The 17,292-nt window shown below is 48.8% G+C and overlaps 1 protein-coding gene across 2 annotated transcripts in view; it reads right to left on the bottom strand.

Annotated features, from left to right (window-relative positions):
• Positions 1 to 17,292, bottom strand: part of PLEKHH3 (pleckstrin homology, MyTH4 and FERM domain containing H3) — a 315,427-nt gene that overhangs the window by 12,823 nt on the left and 285,312 nt on the right. For both annotated transcript variants that reach the window (XM_069634421.1, XM_069634422.1), the window contains exons 10-12: positions 16,957 to 17,077; positions 6,720 to 7,184; positions 4,779 to 4,970 (exon numbers count right to left, since the gene is read on the bottom strand). In XM_069634421.1, the coding sequence (XP_069490522.1) occupies positions 4,779 to 4,970; positions 6,720 to 7,184; positions 16,957 to 17,077 (778 nt within the window). The remainder of the gene's footprint in view (positions 1 to 4,778; positions 4,971 to 6,719; positions 7,185 to 16,956; positions 17,078 to 17,292) is intronic.

The following is a 17,292-nucleotide window of genomic DNA, read 5'->3' as shown; positions in this document are numbered from 1 at the left end:
TCATTTGCAGGCTCAGCGCCTCTCCAAACCTTTCGCTGACTCTTGCCACCATCTACAGGATCCCGGTCTGGTCGCCCTCTTACTTTCGGAGTGGTCTGACCTCACCTCTTCCCTTCTTACCTCTACCTCCAAACTTCTCTTCCTCTGTGACTTCAATATCCACCTTGACTCTACCAAGTCAGCCAATGTACTCTTCCGCAGATGCTCTTTCCCTCACCATTCATCCCTCTGGCCCACCGCACCATGTTGAACATACCTTGGATGCTCTGATCTCCTCAGACATTCCTATCTCTAACCTTCTCACTACACCTCTCTCCTGGTCTGACCCTTCCCTCCTGTCTTCTCATGTGGATCACTTGGGTACCCCTGCTAAGCCTCTGCCTGTCTCCTTTTCCGTCATTTGAATGATGAAGCGAGTGTCATTTGCTGCCTTTGCTGCCTTTGCTGCCACTTTCATTCCCCCTCCCACTCCGGCCACGGATACCCACACTGACTCTGCCATTGCTAATCTTCATCTTTCTATCACCAATGCCCTGAAAATCATTGTCCCCGTTAGGAGTATCTGATTGAAGCCTGCCTCCAAGCGCAACACCTGGTATGACTTTGACCTAGCCTCTCTGAAAAGCAAGGGCAAAGTGGCTGAGCGGAAGTGGCAGTCATCAGATACATCCTCTGACAAACTGGCCTGTTCCAAAGGCAATATAGACTCTCCATTCGCTCAAAGAAGGGGGCTCCCATCTCTGGGACCTCTAACAACTCTGGCCGACTGTTTAAAATCTGCAAGGAACTCGCCAATCCTTCTGCAGTCCCCACATCACCCCTACCTTCCCTGACCCTCTGTACCTCTCTGGCCTCCCACTTCCTTTCCAAAACTCAGGGCATTCTGTCCTCACCCTCCTCTACCCCCTTCCTCCTCCCTCCCCCGCTCTCATGCCGCCCCCACTCTCTCTCCTTCCCTACTGCTCTCCTCCTTCTCGCCCACAGCACTGGATGAGGTCTCTAGACTAGTGCTCTCTATGAAAGTCTCCTCCAAACAGGTGTTCCCCTGCTCCTCCAGAACTATCAAGGACAGCATTGCCTCTCTTGCACCTTCCCTGGCTGATTTCTAACCACTCCATTGACACTGGCTCCTTCCCCTCTACCGCTCAAAAACTCTCTTGTACATCCCCTCCTAAGAAGCCCTCTAATGACCCATCCTGCTCTGCTAGCTATCGCCCTATCTCCATTAACCCCTCCCTAGGCAAACTCGTGGAGAAGCTACCCATCTCCCAACTGACTAAACACACTGAATCTGTCGGCTGTCTCCACGACTACCAGTCTGACTTCAGAGCAGCCAGAGGCACGGAAACTGCTCTACTTGACACCTGCGATGACCTGCTCTCTAATCTTGACTCTAACTCTCCTTCCGTTCTTATCCTCCTGGATCTTTCCTCTGCCTTCGACACGGTCAATCATGCCACCCTGACAAATCAGCTCTGTGGCACCCTCAGCATCACAGGCCTAGCACTGGACTGGTTGACATCCTTCCTCTCCAACCGACCTTCCCAGGTTCAACTGGGCCCTTTTTTTCTCCACTATTACACTCTCCACCTACGGCATCCCTCAAGGCTCTATCCTCTCGCTGTCACTATTCAATGTCTACCTTGCCCATTTGGCCCACTTGATTCTTCCTTCTCTCCTCACTTCCAGTGTTATGCAGATGACACTCAGTTCTCCTTCAAGCTTTCCTCCTCTTCCTCCTCTCTCATCCATGATTGACTGCTATTCAGTCATGATGCGCTGCCAATGATCTCTGCCCTAATGCCAGTCATTTTAATTGGGACCCCAGCTCCCAATGACCGTCCTCTATGGGTCCCCTCGCCTCACCCACTTGTGAGGCAAAAAAACATGATGTCATCTTTGATTCCTCTCTCTCCTTCTCTCCTCACATCACAGACCTTGCCAAGAAGGCCCACTATCAGCTGCACCTCCTGAGAGGTATTCTCCATTTCCGTACTCAATATCTCCAGAGCGCTGGTCCCCTCTATGCTTGACTACTGCCTCTTCCTCAATCTTCTTCATCCTCCCTCTGTCCCCTTCAAGTAATCCAGAATAGGACTGCGAGACTTGTCCTTGGCCTCAAGCCCAGGGACTGCATCTCTCCAGCCATTATTTCTCTCCACTGGCTCGCGGTTGATTCTAGGATCAAGTTCGACACCCTCTGCATCATCCACAAGGCTTTCTGGGGCCTGGGACCCCTGCTACATCCAACTCTATCTCCCTAAATACCTCTCAGCTAGAGCCCCATCAGTGTGCTAGCTCCAAATCTCTGCAAATCAGATGCTTCTCTAAGCAAAGAGTTGGGGGTAGATTGGACTCCCTGCTCCTTAAGTTCCAGAAGCTCCTCAAGACCCTCCTTTTCTCCTCCTCCTTCGCTGTCCTCCTCCCCTGCTAACACCTTCTTCTGCCTCAGTGACTGGCTGCCTGGTTTCCTCTGAGTACTAGAGGGCTCCAGGCCACTCCTCCCAGTCCACCCCACCTCCTCTACACTTACGGGCATTTCCTGGCACTTGCCCTCCGGCCTCCACTTAGCACTTGCATCCCGCCTCACCCTTTTCCATTCCCACCTTAGCACTTTGTTTTTTGCACAGACCGGCACTTCCCAATTCCCCCCCCCCCGCACCTCTTGTTGTGCACTTGCACGATCCCAATGTCACAAGGGCTAGTAGGACCGTTATTGTAGCTTTCTAACCTTACCCCCCACCTCCCAAATGTTTGTCTTGTGGTGCCTTGAAACACCATGTTGTATAGGCGCCTTATAAATGTCCAATACATAAGTAAATACAACTTTATTCCGCGGCCAGTAGTTGTGTGTTCCCTCAGTTATGTGACTTACTGTAGAGGTGAATGCACGAACACAAAATCGAAAGTGGGACAGGAAGGAAGGGTAATCTCAATCCTCCAAGAGCCGTAACTGCTAGCCACTTGAGGTTTGTTGATCGCTGTTAGGTGCCGTGAATACAACGAAGTGCAGCAGTTGGGAGGAGGTTATCAAATCTTAGTGATATGTGCCCCTCTACAGCAGAAGAAAAGACCCTGAACTCCCTATCTGTGGGAGGAAACAGCATCTATTATATTGTCCTGAGGATCCAAACAGCATGTCCACAGCTACTTTAGGAGATGTAGACATTATTGTCCCATGATACATGTAGATAGTGTGCTATTTAAAATAATCTATGCCTCCCTTAGAATGAAATCTCAAATTCAAAGTAATGATGGGCAATAACCATGATGTAACAGTCATCTAGGCATGCACACCATTGTGAAATCTCATGCAGGCGTAAAACCAAATGCTCTCCCGAGACAGAGGAGGAAAGCAAAGTGGAGATGATATATCTGCTTTGCTGGCCTCCCATGCCTGGGAACGGGAGCACAATGTGCTGGAGCATAAAGGTAAAGCCTGAAAGTATTTTACGCTTCCAACAGATTGCAAAATAACCCCCATTATCTTTGAGTTCAGCTGTAATGTTTCAAAACACTATTTCAAATTAGTACCCCGCGAGGGTGGTGTGGCGGCCTCCCAGCCAATGCGGATGCTCAGAACGTGGGCGTTACTAGACGGTAATCCCACCGCACCTGAGCCTCTTCAGGGCTGGCAGCCACCATCTCCCCCACCGAGGAATCGGGTGAGTGTTCCCCTACCTTCTCCCCTTCCACAGATTTCCCCCCCTGACCCCCTTCCCTCCACTTACCTCCTTGTTTCCTCTTTGGAAGCAGACACGCTGGAAACACTTCTGTTTCCAGCACGTCCGCTCCCGATCCGTGACACTCCACCATGGAAAGGAAGAAGGGACTACACAGTCCCTTCTCCTTTCCATGGCGGCCATGGCCCCGGGGCATTACCTGACTCGGTAATGCCCCCCCCACCCCCGGGTCGGGGATTATTGATTAGAGACCCAGAATGTGGTTGTGAGGCCCCACTGTAATGCCACCTAGCCCAATTGTGAACATCACAAACCCCAATGTTTTCCCTTTGACCCATTTTGTGATGTCACACTGCCCTATTGTGAAGTCATTTATGGCTAGACAATGTCATGCAGACCAACTGTGATGATAGAAATATTTGATTGCCATGGCATCAGAGGTTTGGCCTTACAAAGACGGGGCTGTCATTGGATAACCAGGTTAGGCCTTATGGGAAGGTGTAATATTCCATTAGAACATTCTACCCAGAACTGACGAATGAAAACAGTAAGTGGCAGAGGAGAAAGACTGCAGTGTTGTGGCAGGTAACGGTCTATGACTTCAAGGTCTTCAGTGGAGATCACAACATAAAAGGGGTCTAAACCGCCATTAAAGCCATTTTCAGCTTCACGATTAAACCAGTTGGTGTAGTTTTACAAACTATTTACATTGTACACTGTTGTTTTGGCGGATAAAAGAAATCACTTTATTGGTGAAATAATTATGCGTTTTTAAGGGTTAGGAGATGTAGGGGGATTGGAGGGTGGGACTAAAGCTGGAGGGCTATAGAGGGGACCCCACATTGAAAAAAACAAGTGATTTTGTCAAAGTAAATAACCACCGAGTCATTTACTTTGGCAAAAACGATGTAGAACCATTTTAATCTTCAAAACATGTAAACCAAGATTCAAGGGGATTGGGTCCTCCGACCTATTCCATATCTATGACATGTCATCACCACAGCTGTGCTGATTACATGTCATAGATATGGAATAAGTCGTCGGACCATCCCATCGAAAGAACGTTACCAGGTAAGAGAGTAACTTGTTCTTCACCTTCGACGTCTCAAAAATAAGGTCCTTGTCCCCAACAGAGACTTTAAAAGTGCTTTTGTCGGACACGCCGAAGGAAGAGATCTGAGTGTAGCAGTAGCGGTCGAAGGGCTCCACGTCACCTTGTTTGTAGAGCGACAAAGCCTGGGAACTGACCCCGAGCCACAACTTCTGGGAGAAGCTTCCTGTCGAGCTCTGCGTGAGAAAGAGAGAGAAGAGGGGACAGTGTTCATTCAGGGAGGGGGGAAACAACATGAGGCGATTGCACAAGAGCCATCTGAGGGAAAGGCCACCCAACGTGGACCCTGGAGGCAGCATGTTCCCCGTTGGGCGAGGTTGGTAATCGTGTGACGCAGCTGCAAAATCTCCAGAGCGGCGCACGGTAGGATGTGCCCCCAGCGCAAAGAATCACATTGGTGCTTTGCCATTCTATAATTCACTTCTAACTAGTGGAAGAATAACCATGTTGCCCAACTCGCCTTCAGAACACCGTGTATTCGAAAATATAAAAAAGGCCCCATCAACAAATGAAAGCAATTTGAAAATTATATTTGTGACAGAGCCCGGGGGAACGGAGCGCCGGGTACTGCCTGTGTGAATCCCAAACTGCAATGCTTTGAGGAGGCTTGTCTTGGGAGGGGCCTCCACCAAAGGGAGCACTCCCAAATTCCAGCTACATGTTTCAAAATGGGCTTTTGGAGTTTACCAAACCCCAGGGTTTACTCTCAGGACACGCCACCCTCCAAATGAAGCTGGGAAGGGGTTCCTCTGCTACGCGTTTACGCACACAGAAGGGTGTCTACTTGTGTGAGCCTTTGCCAAATCACGAGTAGCACAGTTTCAAGGGGCTTAAGGGTCTATGCTTTGCCAGGGATAAAAACCAAAATATCCTCATCCCCTCCCCCACAGGCCGTAGCACCTCTGGAGCTAGGAGGAAAAGGTGGGGGTCTGCTGCCACTGCTCCTACAATACCAGCTTTGGTAGGGGTCAACAGAGGGTACTTTGCTCTTACTATAGCACATGGCCGGAAAGACTGTGTGCCAGGCTATTGAGAAATGGCAGTACCAGTATTTGGCGTTGCCATCTGGTCCCCCAAGAAACATCACCAGTCACCCCCCACCCCGCCCCCACTTTTTCTTTCAATTGGCCCTGAATGCTCTACCGAACAGAAGATGGGCTTCATTCTGCTTTTCTTAACACAGTGCAGTGCAGGAGTTTCCCCAATCTTGTCCTCAAAACCAAAATCCACTTCACGTATTTATAATATCCATACAAAATACATTTGAATATAATGAATCTAAGTAGGAGTTCTTTACACAGTCATTAATTATCCTGAAACTCTAGCGTGGTTGGGGCTCTTTAGGGATAGACTTGGGTGCCCCTCATCCCCACTCTAGTGCCAGCCTTTTTTCTTGTGTCCATGTTTAGTCACGCGAACAAAGGACAGATTGCCGACCCCACACAGGCCCTCCTGCACTGACCACTAGGTGTCACTGCTGCATTACTGTATGTGCTTCCTTGAGGCCTTCTGCGTATGCCATATGTGGACGGGCTACTAGGTGTCACTGCTGCATTACTGTATGTGCTTCCTTGAGGCCTTCTGCCTATGCCATAAGTGGATTCGCCACTAGGTGTCACTGCTGCATTACTGTATGTGCTTCCTTGAGGCCTTCTGCCAATGCCATAAGTGGATTGGCCACTATGTGTCACTGCTGCATTACTGTATGTGCTTCCTTGAGGCCTTCTGCCCATGTCATATGTGGAGCGGTCACTAGGTGTCACTGCTGCATTACTGCCCACCAGTTCCCTTCCCATGTGGTGGTAGAGAGGCTATCTCAATAGCATTCCCTCCCAATGCACTCCTGCAACCACTGAGCCAAAGAGACAATCTCAAATTCCTCTAAAAATACACCACTATTTGACAGCACCCACATGACACCTTACCATGAAAAAGTCCACATCGAACAGTGTAGATCCAAAGCCAGGCAACTCCTTCACAATCGCAACATAAGCCACCATGGCCTCCTGCTTGTCCATTCCTTGTAAGACCTTCCACTTGTCCACAATGGCAGACATTACACTGGCCCCTTCCTCGTTCAAGCGTCCTTTAAACTTCAGGTCCTCCTCGGCCTTCTGCTTGACCAGGGAGTTGTTCCACAGGCCGTTCGGCAGCGCCCCCGAAAACAAGCCCGCTCGGAAGTTCATGCTTGGGCACTTGGACGAGAGGGCGGGTTTGCTGGCGGCGAGTACCCGTGCCCGGAGCACCAACATAGGGAAGAGCTCCTCCAGTTTGGGAAAGGGCGAATGGGTGGAAAAGTCACTGTTCAGGAATTGCAGTCTGAGTGCCGCCAGCGATTGCAAGGTGTCCTCGGACGTGGCCATGTAGCCCTGCACTACCATTTCATGTGCCTAGGAAGAAAGAAAAGTCACTTTACAAGGTGAACTACTTGAAAATAGACGCACATCTTTAATAGCGACCCCACTGCTAGCCATGATATTAGGAATGTTGGGTAACATCTATGGGAGCATTCAATTTTAACGCAAAAGGGCTCACACTGGTCAGAGTCTCTTACATTCTAAAAGAGAGGGGTATGTTCACTCACCCGTTAGAATGGTTTCTGACTGCCACTTAAAACTCGACGCTCAGTTGACTTTGCAACACCATGGGCCTCATTACAAGTCTGCCAGTCCGTGGGCCTCATTAAAAGTCTGCCAGTCTGGAAATAAGGATGCCGGGAGCAATGTACCGGCACCCTTTCCAGACCGGCAGACTCTAACTGTGCCTGCCAGGACAGTTGTGCACGACAGGTCTGACCTGCCGCACACAACAGCTCAAGTTGTCAGAGAAGCACCGGCACCATTACTAATGGTGCCGGTACTTGCATGTCCCTATTGGACTCCGTGGAAACATTTTCCTGCGCCTGTCATCCCAGGGCGCCGTGACTTGTAATGTCCTGGTGGCACCGGGATATCAAGTTCCAGAAACCGTGTTACAGTCTGGCGGCAATAATCGGTAGCACTGGTGGGTTATCGACGGACTTGTAATGAGGCCCCATGTTTTTGCTCAATTTTAAGAGAGGAAATTGCAACAAACCAATCCCATCAATTTGCAATAATAATATCAATAATGGGAGTGGTTTGCTTGTGCTAGTGCTCCATCAACTAAGCATTAAAACACTTCTTGGGAGGATAGCTCAGGGGCAACGCATTCGTCTTGGAAGCAAGACGGCACAGAGCAATACAGGTTCGAACCCCGGGTCAGCGCTTAGAAACCTCAGCTATTGTAACCCATTACAATTCCAATTTACTAGCCAGCACAGGCAAATAAATGGTACTCATTTCATTAACCAGGGAAGGGTGCAGGCCCAAGCAACTGCTCCCTTTCCTCATAAAAGAAGGGCATCCACCTGGAGGTATACAGAGAAAGGTCATGAGCAAACAGAAGACGCAGAGGAGAGATTTTATACAAAATGCAAATTAAATCCAGGGGACTGCAAACTTATGCAGTTTCATGCTGGTGGTTTGTTCCCCTGCTTGCAATTTTCAACACTGACAAAGCGGAGTGTAATCGTGAAGAGTAAATCAAGGTGAAATCGCCTTTACGCTTCACTTTACGCTCTGCTTTGTGAGCGCTGCCTGCAAAGTGCTTGTTGTTTAATAATGAAGACCACTGGAAACTACCTGCAATTTGCTAAGTGCAAATGTGAGGCGTATTCCATTGCAATCCACTGGTTATACATCTGCCGGGTGCTCCCCCAAGACGGAAGAGGAAAGCAAAGCAGAGATGCAAACTCCACTTTGCTTTGCTCCTATGGCGTAGAAACCTCTGAAAATTGGGCACAGCATTGGAGATGTAAAAGCATTACGCCTCGCTTTTATGCCGACATTTGATGCTCTGCCTCATCGAAAATGACCCCAAGAGAAGAGATCCCACTCATGACTGACACAGAGGGAAGGGAGGGATGGATCAAGGCCTGGGGAGAAGAGACAGTCAAACGGAACAGAGACAAGAGGAGAGGCAAAGAGTCGCGCAGGAAGAAACCCGACCCACCAGAGTTGTGGGGAAAAGAGATTGTCACGGAAACTAGAGAAGCAACGGGAAAAGGAGGCTTGTAGATATGGAAAGTTGAGTGACCGGGCAGAGGCATGGTGCGATGAGACAGTCCCAAATCTAAGCAATGGAGTAAAATGAAGACCATGCACACAGACATTGACACAAAACATGACAGGAAGACAAAGTAAAGCCAGCGGACGGGGAGACGCTAGCAGTCTGGAGGCATTGGGGGAGCAGAGACTGCTTCACACGTTAAAGAAGCACAAGGAAAAGCACCAGCCCAGAGATAGGAATAGAGGGGAGGCCAGCACTGCTCTGGGCTCCACTAGACCAGTCAGTCCAGTACCCCAGCTCTTCCGTTTGCCTATGTGTTTTCCTGCCTCCTAGTCCTTCTCTGGCCCGGCTGAGATGGTTGCCATCTTGTAGTTCTGTTCTGTATCCCCACGTGGCCAAGAGTGGTGCTTCGTGCCCCTGGTAACCCCCAAAGACACTGAGCAGTGCTGGGTGACTGGTTAAGGCCTGTAGTCACCGAGCAGTGCTGAGCGACCCCCGGTAACCCCTGGAAGAAATCCAGATTATTCGCACAGATGTATCCCATGCTGCACAAGACCTGCATAGAGTGAGTTAAAAAACAGGCCACACCAACTTCCAAATCGTAATGTTTAATGAGTTATGAGTATAATGAGGGTAAAGCATATGATGATGTAAGCCTAACATGTTTTTTTTACGTAACAACATACTACAGCAGTATGTAATGACAATGATACGTTATTTATATGGCGCATTCGCACATATATACATGCAATATCCCCCAACCGAAGTTGGTAATCATTTATCGACCTCGAACTGACGAAAGGCTGAGCTGGCCTCTCCGGGAGTCGAGCCTGGAACCTGAAGATCACACACAGATCGCAGCAGCGAGCGCTCAACCCACCGAGTTATCTTACCGGCTGTAACACTGTCAAATGGCAGGTGTTCTTTTCCAACTCAAAGGTGCTCGTTTTGACCATGGAAGAAAGTTAAGAGGTCTTTTATAGTTCCCTACTGACATTTGCTGCCGGCCTTGCTGCACAAGGCTCTGTAGGGAAAGAGGGAGGGTTGTTAGTGGGATAGCAGGACAGGCAGGCCCACGAGCTGCTGTGCTGATGGGCACAGGTTGGACGCTTCTATAGATTGTTATCCAGAAGTAACGGCACAAGATATGAGAGGCTAAGTGTGCTTTGGGTAACATTATCCACTGATGTTGGGGGGTGTAATGGGGCTAAGGAAGGGGAGCGTAGTCATGGCCAGATAATGTTTACTTGGTACCGGCAAGGCCTGTGGCAGATGAGTAGGGTAAAGTAGTGAAAGATTGAAGGGGGCAGCCAATCAGCCCAGGGGAGCAGACCAATGGGTTGAGAGAAATAGCACGGGCTGGCATGCGGGAGTGGGACGGGACGCGCCTGCTGGCAAAGTGGGCAAAGGAGCGTTGCCAGGTGTTTGCATTGATAATACTTTGAGTCCATGTCGCTTGTGTTAAGCGCCACCCACGCGAGCCTGTTTTCTGGAGCGTTCGTTGGGGCAGTGCATAGGGGCCACTGTTCATTTCTGTAGAGTGAAAGGTGTTTTCCGTGACAAAGAGTTGTGATGAGTGGCCGCATAGTTGGGTGGGGTTCTGGTGTCGTGATGAAGCTCGGTGAGAACCCAGACTTGTAGCCGTTTCGCGATGATCAGGTGGCCGCCTGTGCGGGGTGGTTGGGTAGTGAATTCCAGAGTGTGGCGGCTAGGAGGGAGGACGCGGCACTCCGTGCCACTTCTCAGGAAGATTGGTACCGCTGCTAGTGCGCTCTTGCTGGATGGCAGGGCTCTGGATGACGAGTAGTGAAAATGTGTTTGATTCTGTGCCCCTCCCATTGTGGGAGGAGTGAGTAATTCGTTTTCAAGTGAATGCTTTTATTTTTATCAGAGCCATTGTATGCGCGTACTAGCGCTGGAGTGATGTGTCCATATACTTTCCACTTCCTTGGCTGCCATATTGGGGCCTCTTTGTAATTGGCTGGGCCGACATTCTGAGAGACCAAAGTCAAGGCTGTTGGCATATTCTAGTTTTGGTAATACCAGTGAGACAACTACCAAAGGTCTGTGCACGAAGGTCAGGTAGAGCGTGATGTGCTGTAAGGGGCGCAATTCCGAAGGTAAAGACCCCTTGTGATGGCTTTAGCCTGTGGGTCTAGTTTAAGGTCCCCGCCCACAGTGAGTAGGAAGTAGCCCGTGGCCACGGGCCCATGATGACCAGCCAAGGGATTACTACAGGGTTGGGAGGCACCTTCCTGCAGATCATTAGTTCTGTCTTAGGTGGGTAAAGCTGAAGTCTGTTATGGGGCATCCAAGAATCTGCACACGCAAAGCATGTGTTGAGGTCAGTTGTTGGGTCTATGAGTCTGTAAACCCTTTACGCATCGTCTACGTAGTTGAAACATGTGCGGCTCATTTTGCTGATGTGATCCAGAAGGAGGTGGTCATGTATGTTTTGAAAAGAAGATGCAAAACCGTTCTAGTATGAAAGGGTGTGGTGGTTCTTCAGTGCGTGTCGTTTTTTAACAGCGCACGATTCGGGATGGATAGCCCCAGATCCAGAATCCTGCAAAAACTGTCTCCCTGGATCCCCCAGCTCCAGGGAAGTCCAAAGCCTGTGCTCAAGCGAAATACAACATTGTATCTGCAGTGATCAGCTATTCCCACTGGTTGGAGACACATTTCCAAAATCAGAAGAGCTCGGCTTCAGTGTGTCTCAATTTGCATCTAAGCACATTAAAGCGCGATTAACATTACATGGTCGTAGGCACGATCTCAGGCAAGTCCCTTAGAAGGTGCAGAATGTGGGTGAATCGAAACAAGTTGGTTGCATAAAGTTGCAGTCTATGTGAAACACTGACTACAAGCAGTTGATTGTGTTGTATTGTACCGGTCATTTGTATAGTGCTATTTTAACATTCTTATAGTGTCAATGCGCTGCTAGTGGCAAGGCCCTCAGAGGACCGAAGTTAATGTTAATGTTAAAGGTCATTTGTACCGCGCACTATTACCACCGGAGTGGTCCCCTGGCACTCTGGCGGCTCTGAAAGAGGGGCAAGGGGGGGAGGGTGGGTTAGTGGGTGGAGGCTGGAAAACTGCAAGATTGCAGTGATGTGCTGTTGGCAGCCTCAGCCCGGTGGTTCCGTCGGCTGGGCCTGGGGTGTATGCAGCCGGTAGTCGTCTTGTGCTGATGTGCGAGTCTATGTGTCTTTTTGTTTTGTTGTTGCAGTGTAGTGAAGTTCGTGCGGTTTGCTGCGCTAGAGGTTTGTGGTTGTGTTTGGTTTGGAGTTTGAGAGGTGTATGCAGAGAAGGAAATTAATGGTATTCGTTAGTCATCTCTATCCTGGACTGAACCGGTTGGGCTTGTGTAATCTTACCCGACGGGATGCTTGTACACCCTGAGCCTCAGGAGGTACGTGCCTGTTTTTTCATTCGAGGCCGTTTGAGGATTTAGCTGTCCCCTCCGCCCGCTCCCTTAATAACCTTGCATGCTCCTCACCCCCTCCACATGACTAGCGCCGCTGCTAGTGTCCATACACCCGGTTGTGTGGTGATTGGTGGTATCTTGTCCGTTCCACAGCCTCGTGGAACCTAGTTGTGGCTGTACGGGCGGTGGGGGATGGTAAGGGTTGGCTGGAGTAGTTGTAGCCGTTTCTCTGGGTCTCGCGGGTGGACCCCTGTGTCCAGCGTCAGCCCTACTGGTGCCCAGGGTACTTCTGTCGGTTCTAGGGGTTTGTCAATGTCTTTTTTTGATGAGTCGTTTGTCTTATTGTTGTTTCGGTTTTAGTCTCCGGTGTTGAAGAGGCAGGTTTTTAGTAATTTTCTGAATTTAAGGTGATCTTTGGTGTTCCTTATTACTTTTGGGATGTTGTTCCATGTTTTCGCGGCTAAGTGGTAGAAAGCGGTGCCTCCGAGTTTCTTCTTGATGTAAGGTTTTTGTTCCAGTCGGATTTCGTTGGTTGACCTGAGCGGTCTCGTTGGCTTGTAGATTGTTATTTTTTTTTGTAGGAATTCTGCTCCTTGTCCGCTGATTGTCCTGTGCGTTATGCACATTGTTTTGAAGATGATACGCTGTTTTACTGGGAGCCAGTGTAGTGTTTTTAGGGCCGGGGTGATGTGGTCTCTTCTGGATAGTTTGAGGAGTAGTCTGGCTGCAGTGTTTTGGATCCGTTGTAGCTTCTTCAGTAGGTATTCCGGTATACCGAGGTAGAGGCTGTTTGCATAGTCGATACTTGACATGATGAGGCTGACGATGGTGAGTGTTTTGTGTGTGAAGGAGAGGAAAGGTAGTATTTTTCTTGCCGTGTGGAGGAGGAAGTCATGAATTTTCTTTTGGTCGTGATACTGCAATTCAAGAACCGAGATTTTGTTGTGCTCCCATTACTTTTCATGCTGGTAATGTGAGGCTTCCGTTCAGGATGGGGAAAATAAAGTAACAATTATATGTTATTATAAAGATTTATAAATTCTCAGTTATTGAGCAATTTGTGAATGTTTCAAGTGGCCGCTATAAAACAAGAGTGTTATTTTAGCTCAGTGCTTTTTACAAGCACCCTACCAGTACAGTTAAACACTTTTTTTAATGTGGGCCAACGCTTAATTTTATAAGCAAGTAACAGAATGGTTGGAACATCACTGCCATGCTCAGACTGGCCACAGGGTGTCACTGCTGCTTAAGATGTGTTTGCCCACTCCCTCCGCCTATGCATCCCAGGGCCAAGGCCGTGTTGGCGGTCACTGCTCATTTGTTTTTGTTTTTATATTCCTCCAATTTCATTGAAAAATAAAAAATGTGCACTTGTAATCCATACTTACAGATCCATGGTTAGTCCTAAAATAGGGGTCCAATACGGCGGGCAGGCTCACGGTAGTTGGCAAATGCACCATACATTCCCACATAACTTGTGTTTTAATAAATGTAATACCCACATAACACATGAAACTAATAAGTGGAAAAGGAAAGAAATTGCTGGTTTGGCAGTTAAAAAATCCATAAGCAATTTTTTGCTAGGTTCATTTAGTCCTGTATTTATTAACCATTGCCATATTTCTGGACCTGTGCCCTCTTAGGCTGCCTTCTCCCATTTCCCAGTCATTTTTGACAATCCCCCGCCACCCCTGAACCAAGCCCCTGTTTTCAGGTTGCACAGTCACTTCTCTCTCTGGTGATGCACTGCCCAACTGGGGGCATGTACTCTCTTTCCTCTCCGTCCCACCGCCCCTGCGTCACAGGAACTCTTCCACCCCGTGCCACTACGGTCTTAAACCCGCCTTCCTGACCTCCACGCACTCAGCTCATTCTCACCGTTTTGGTGTTCTACACAGGGTCAAATGTGGGAAGGGGTAGCTGAGGATTGTGGGTGGAGGGAGGTGTTGTGCCTCCAGAAGGATGGGTGGGACTCGTTTGGGGTGGGGAGAGGTTCCTGCCAGAGGGACTGGTGCAACAGGGATGGCTACATTGAGGAGGAAGAGTAATGAGGTTTACCAGTAATTAATCTGATCCTTACTCCACCTACTGTTTGAAAGTGCAAATTGCAGCCCCTTTTCTGCCAAAATTCTTTCTGTCTTATGAGGTTTGGGTTTTAATGGGCATAGGTGATTTTTTTCTGCTATTCCTTCTGACAAACATTTATGATAAACCCCAGCACATTTTTCTCACTTAGAATCACACCGATTTTTCAAAAACATGCACAGAGCTGCAAAATAATTTTCTGAATGTTGCACCTACTTTAGTGCATGCCATTTCGGGTTCCTTTATATTGTGTGCAGTTTTCACACCTTACGGGATCGAGCTTTAGACGGCAGAGCTGTCCCTCAAATCCTGCATACTGAAGACCCCGAAAGCCCACGCCACCAAAAGGCACACCATGCACAGAAAAAGGTGAAAAACGCCACTCAAGATACATGGGTAAAGATGGAGACCATAAAGGGCGTTCATTTTGCTAGAAAGTAGAGCATGGACAGACAAAAGAAAAGGAGGACATGATACTGAAGAGGCAAGGGTAAAGCTGGAGACAGCATCAGGCCGGTGTGTCAAGAGAAGACAGGAAATATGCAGATAGGATGGGCCAGCAATAGGCAGGCAAGGGCAAGCTGCTGCCCATGGGGGCGGGTGGGGGGGCTGCATGCTGTAAGAAGGCAAGGAAACCACTAGGCAACCAAAAGGGGGCAAACGTGTATTTTCAATGATTTTGGAACTGGCTTCAAACTGCAAGTTCAATTGTTTACACTGATCTCGGAAACCATTCCAAATTGTGTAAATATTTGAGTACAAAAAAGTCAACTCCACCTTGCTCCTGAAAGGCAGCACGCTCACCACCGTGACTGTGTGCACTTTGAGGAGCTTCCAGCTTGTGGTAGACGCTGGAGTAGGCTTCTGGGAGAAACTACCAGGAATTGGATTTCGGCCCCTACCCAATCGCCTGTTAATTAGCTCATTGCTCTAACAGGTGTTGCCCCAACCGGCAAAAGGATCCGCTGGCCTCTGAGCGCAGCACCGTAGCAAGTTAAAAGTGAGGTTTGAGACCGTGCTTAGCCTGCCAGCCGACATACTAATAAAGTTGAAATTGAAGCTTGACGCAGCCATTTCTCTGAACCAAACGTTCTGGCTTCCCATAGTCCCTAAAACCTAAATTATGGTAATGAGTGGAGTCTCCAGTTTGCCACCTTCCCTCGTCTGCTTATTCCCAGATCCTCGAGGCACACAGAGCAGAGCGCATATTAGAAAGAGAAGAGAAGAGAAGAGGCGAGGAGAGGATTGTGTTGCCTTTCATGCATTGCTCTGCCATGTTATGACCTGCTGTATGTGCCACAAGGTGCGTCTGCCCGTCGAGGTCTCTTACTGCTCTCGCACCAAAATACGAAAGTGATATCCTCCATCACACAAGATGCATACCAACTAAGCCACCCACACAGGGCAATAAAGACATCAAATGTCAGAGCAATACACTTTTACAACTAGATTACATACCCCTGGGTCAATGCACCCCAGAAGCATGGCTGCCCGAGGCTCCCCTGCAGACGCAAATGCCTCTTTCTCGACACAGAACACCTAGAAACGGACCCTCATGCAGAGCATGGGGACTTCCAGTCTGCATGCATCAACATAACAGCAAAGCCATCTTGCATTTTACCCTCTCCCCCACCCCACCCTTCCGATCTGCCAGAGCGCCTGGAGAGCATCCAAATTGCAGCAGAGCCCAGTGAAAAATCCAATAACCTACTATATACTGGCTTCCTTACGGATGATTCCGAGTGCCTCAGAGACATTGCAATATGCTGCAAAGGCCCACGTCAAAAGGCCACATCATACAGAAGACGCATCAGTACACAGTAGAGAGTGTGCGGAAGTCCTGTGCCCTTGGTCCACGGAGAAGGCTTGCGCCCTCCTACTCTCTTTTGTATAGGCTTGGTGCCAAGCTGGCTTGCGGTCAGACAAGTGAGAGTTGGCTTCAGTCTCTAGGTTTCCCTTGAACTCTCCTTCCATACACCTCTTCTACCAGCAAGCAACCCCTCCTTAATATTAAAATTAAGTATTTCCCTTCCCTGTCCCGCCTCTCAAGACCCTTACCATCCCCACTGAAAGAAATGCAGAGTTCTGCAGCAAAACGTGAAATCATCAGGCTGTGGCAAAAATGCACCGGGCAAGTCCGGTTCTGTTTGCACAGACACAAACAAAGGACAATACAAGCGAAGGAAGAGAATGTCATGCAGGAGTGGTGGCGCAGGAAGCGTGGAACATCAGATCTCCGCTCTCTGGCAGAGAGACACAGTATTTCCTTCCAACGATGTTTGGAAAAGCTACAGCTTTTGTTATTTTCTAAACAGTAATGTGCAATGAAACTGACCTCACAAAATGGCAATATTAAGCAATTAAATGTTATGCAATCACTAAATTTCACAGATGACATTTTCATATCATACAACGATGCTGCAAAGAAAATGTATATCATTGTGGTTTGGTCTGAGATAGGTGATGTCATCCCTACGGCAGCACTTTGCCTTTAAATAGCCAATAGCGCCAGCACTTGCATTCACTAGCTCCTCCCACAACCCTCCACAGCGCATTCCTACCTGCTCAAAGAGAATGGCAAACTCGACGCCATCTTTGGGCACGCTGTCCATGTCCAGGAAGCAGTAGAGCTTGAAGACCAGGCGTCGAGGGTCGTCCACGTTCTTCTCCACACCTGCGTGTCTAAGAAAACAGAGAGGAGGGGTCAAAGGGTGCATCACCACTGCACCGGCCGGGGTCCGACTAAGGCAGAAAATGATCTCGGGGCCCCAATCAAAAAGTGGCCCATGGTTGCAAATAGCAATTCATTCCTTTTGTGACAGACTGTTTGAATAGTTGCCAAGAGGGAGTTTTTTGATACAATGTTATGCAAATTGTGATATTTGAAGACTATTCAG

Source organism: Ambystoma mexicanum, chromosome 13 (assembly GCF_040938575.1).
Source record: "Ambystoma mexicanum isolate Mex_15411 chromosome 13, UKY_AmexF1_1, whole genome shotgun sequence".
NCBI lineage: Eukaryota > Metazoa > Chordata > Amphibia > Caudata > Ambystomatidae > Ambystoma > Ambystoma mexicanum.
Note: the sequence above shows the minus strand (reverse complement) of the source record. Positions and strands in the feature narration are given on the sequence as shown.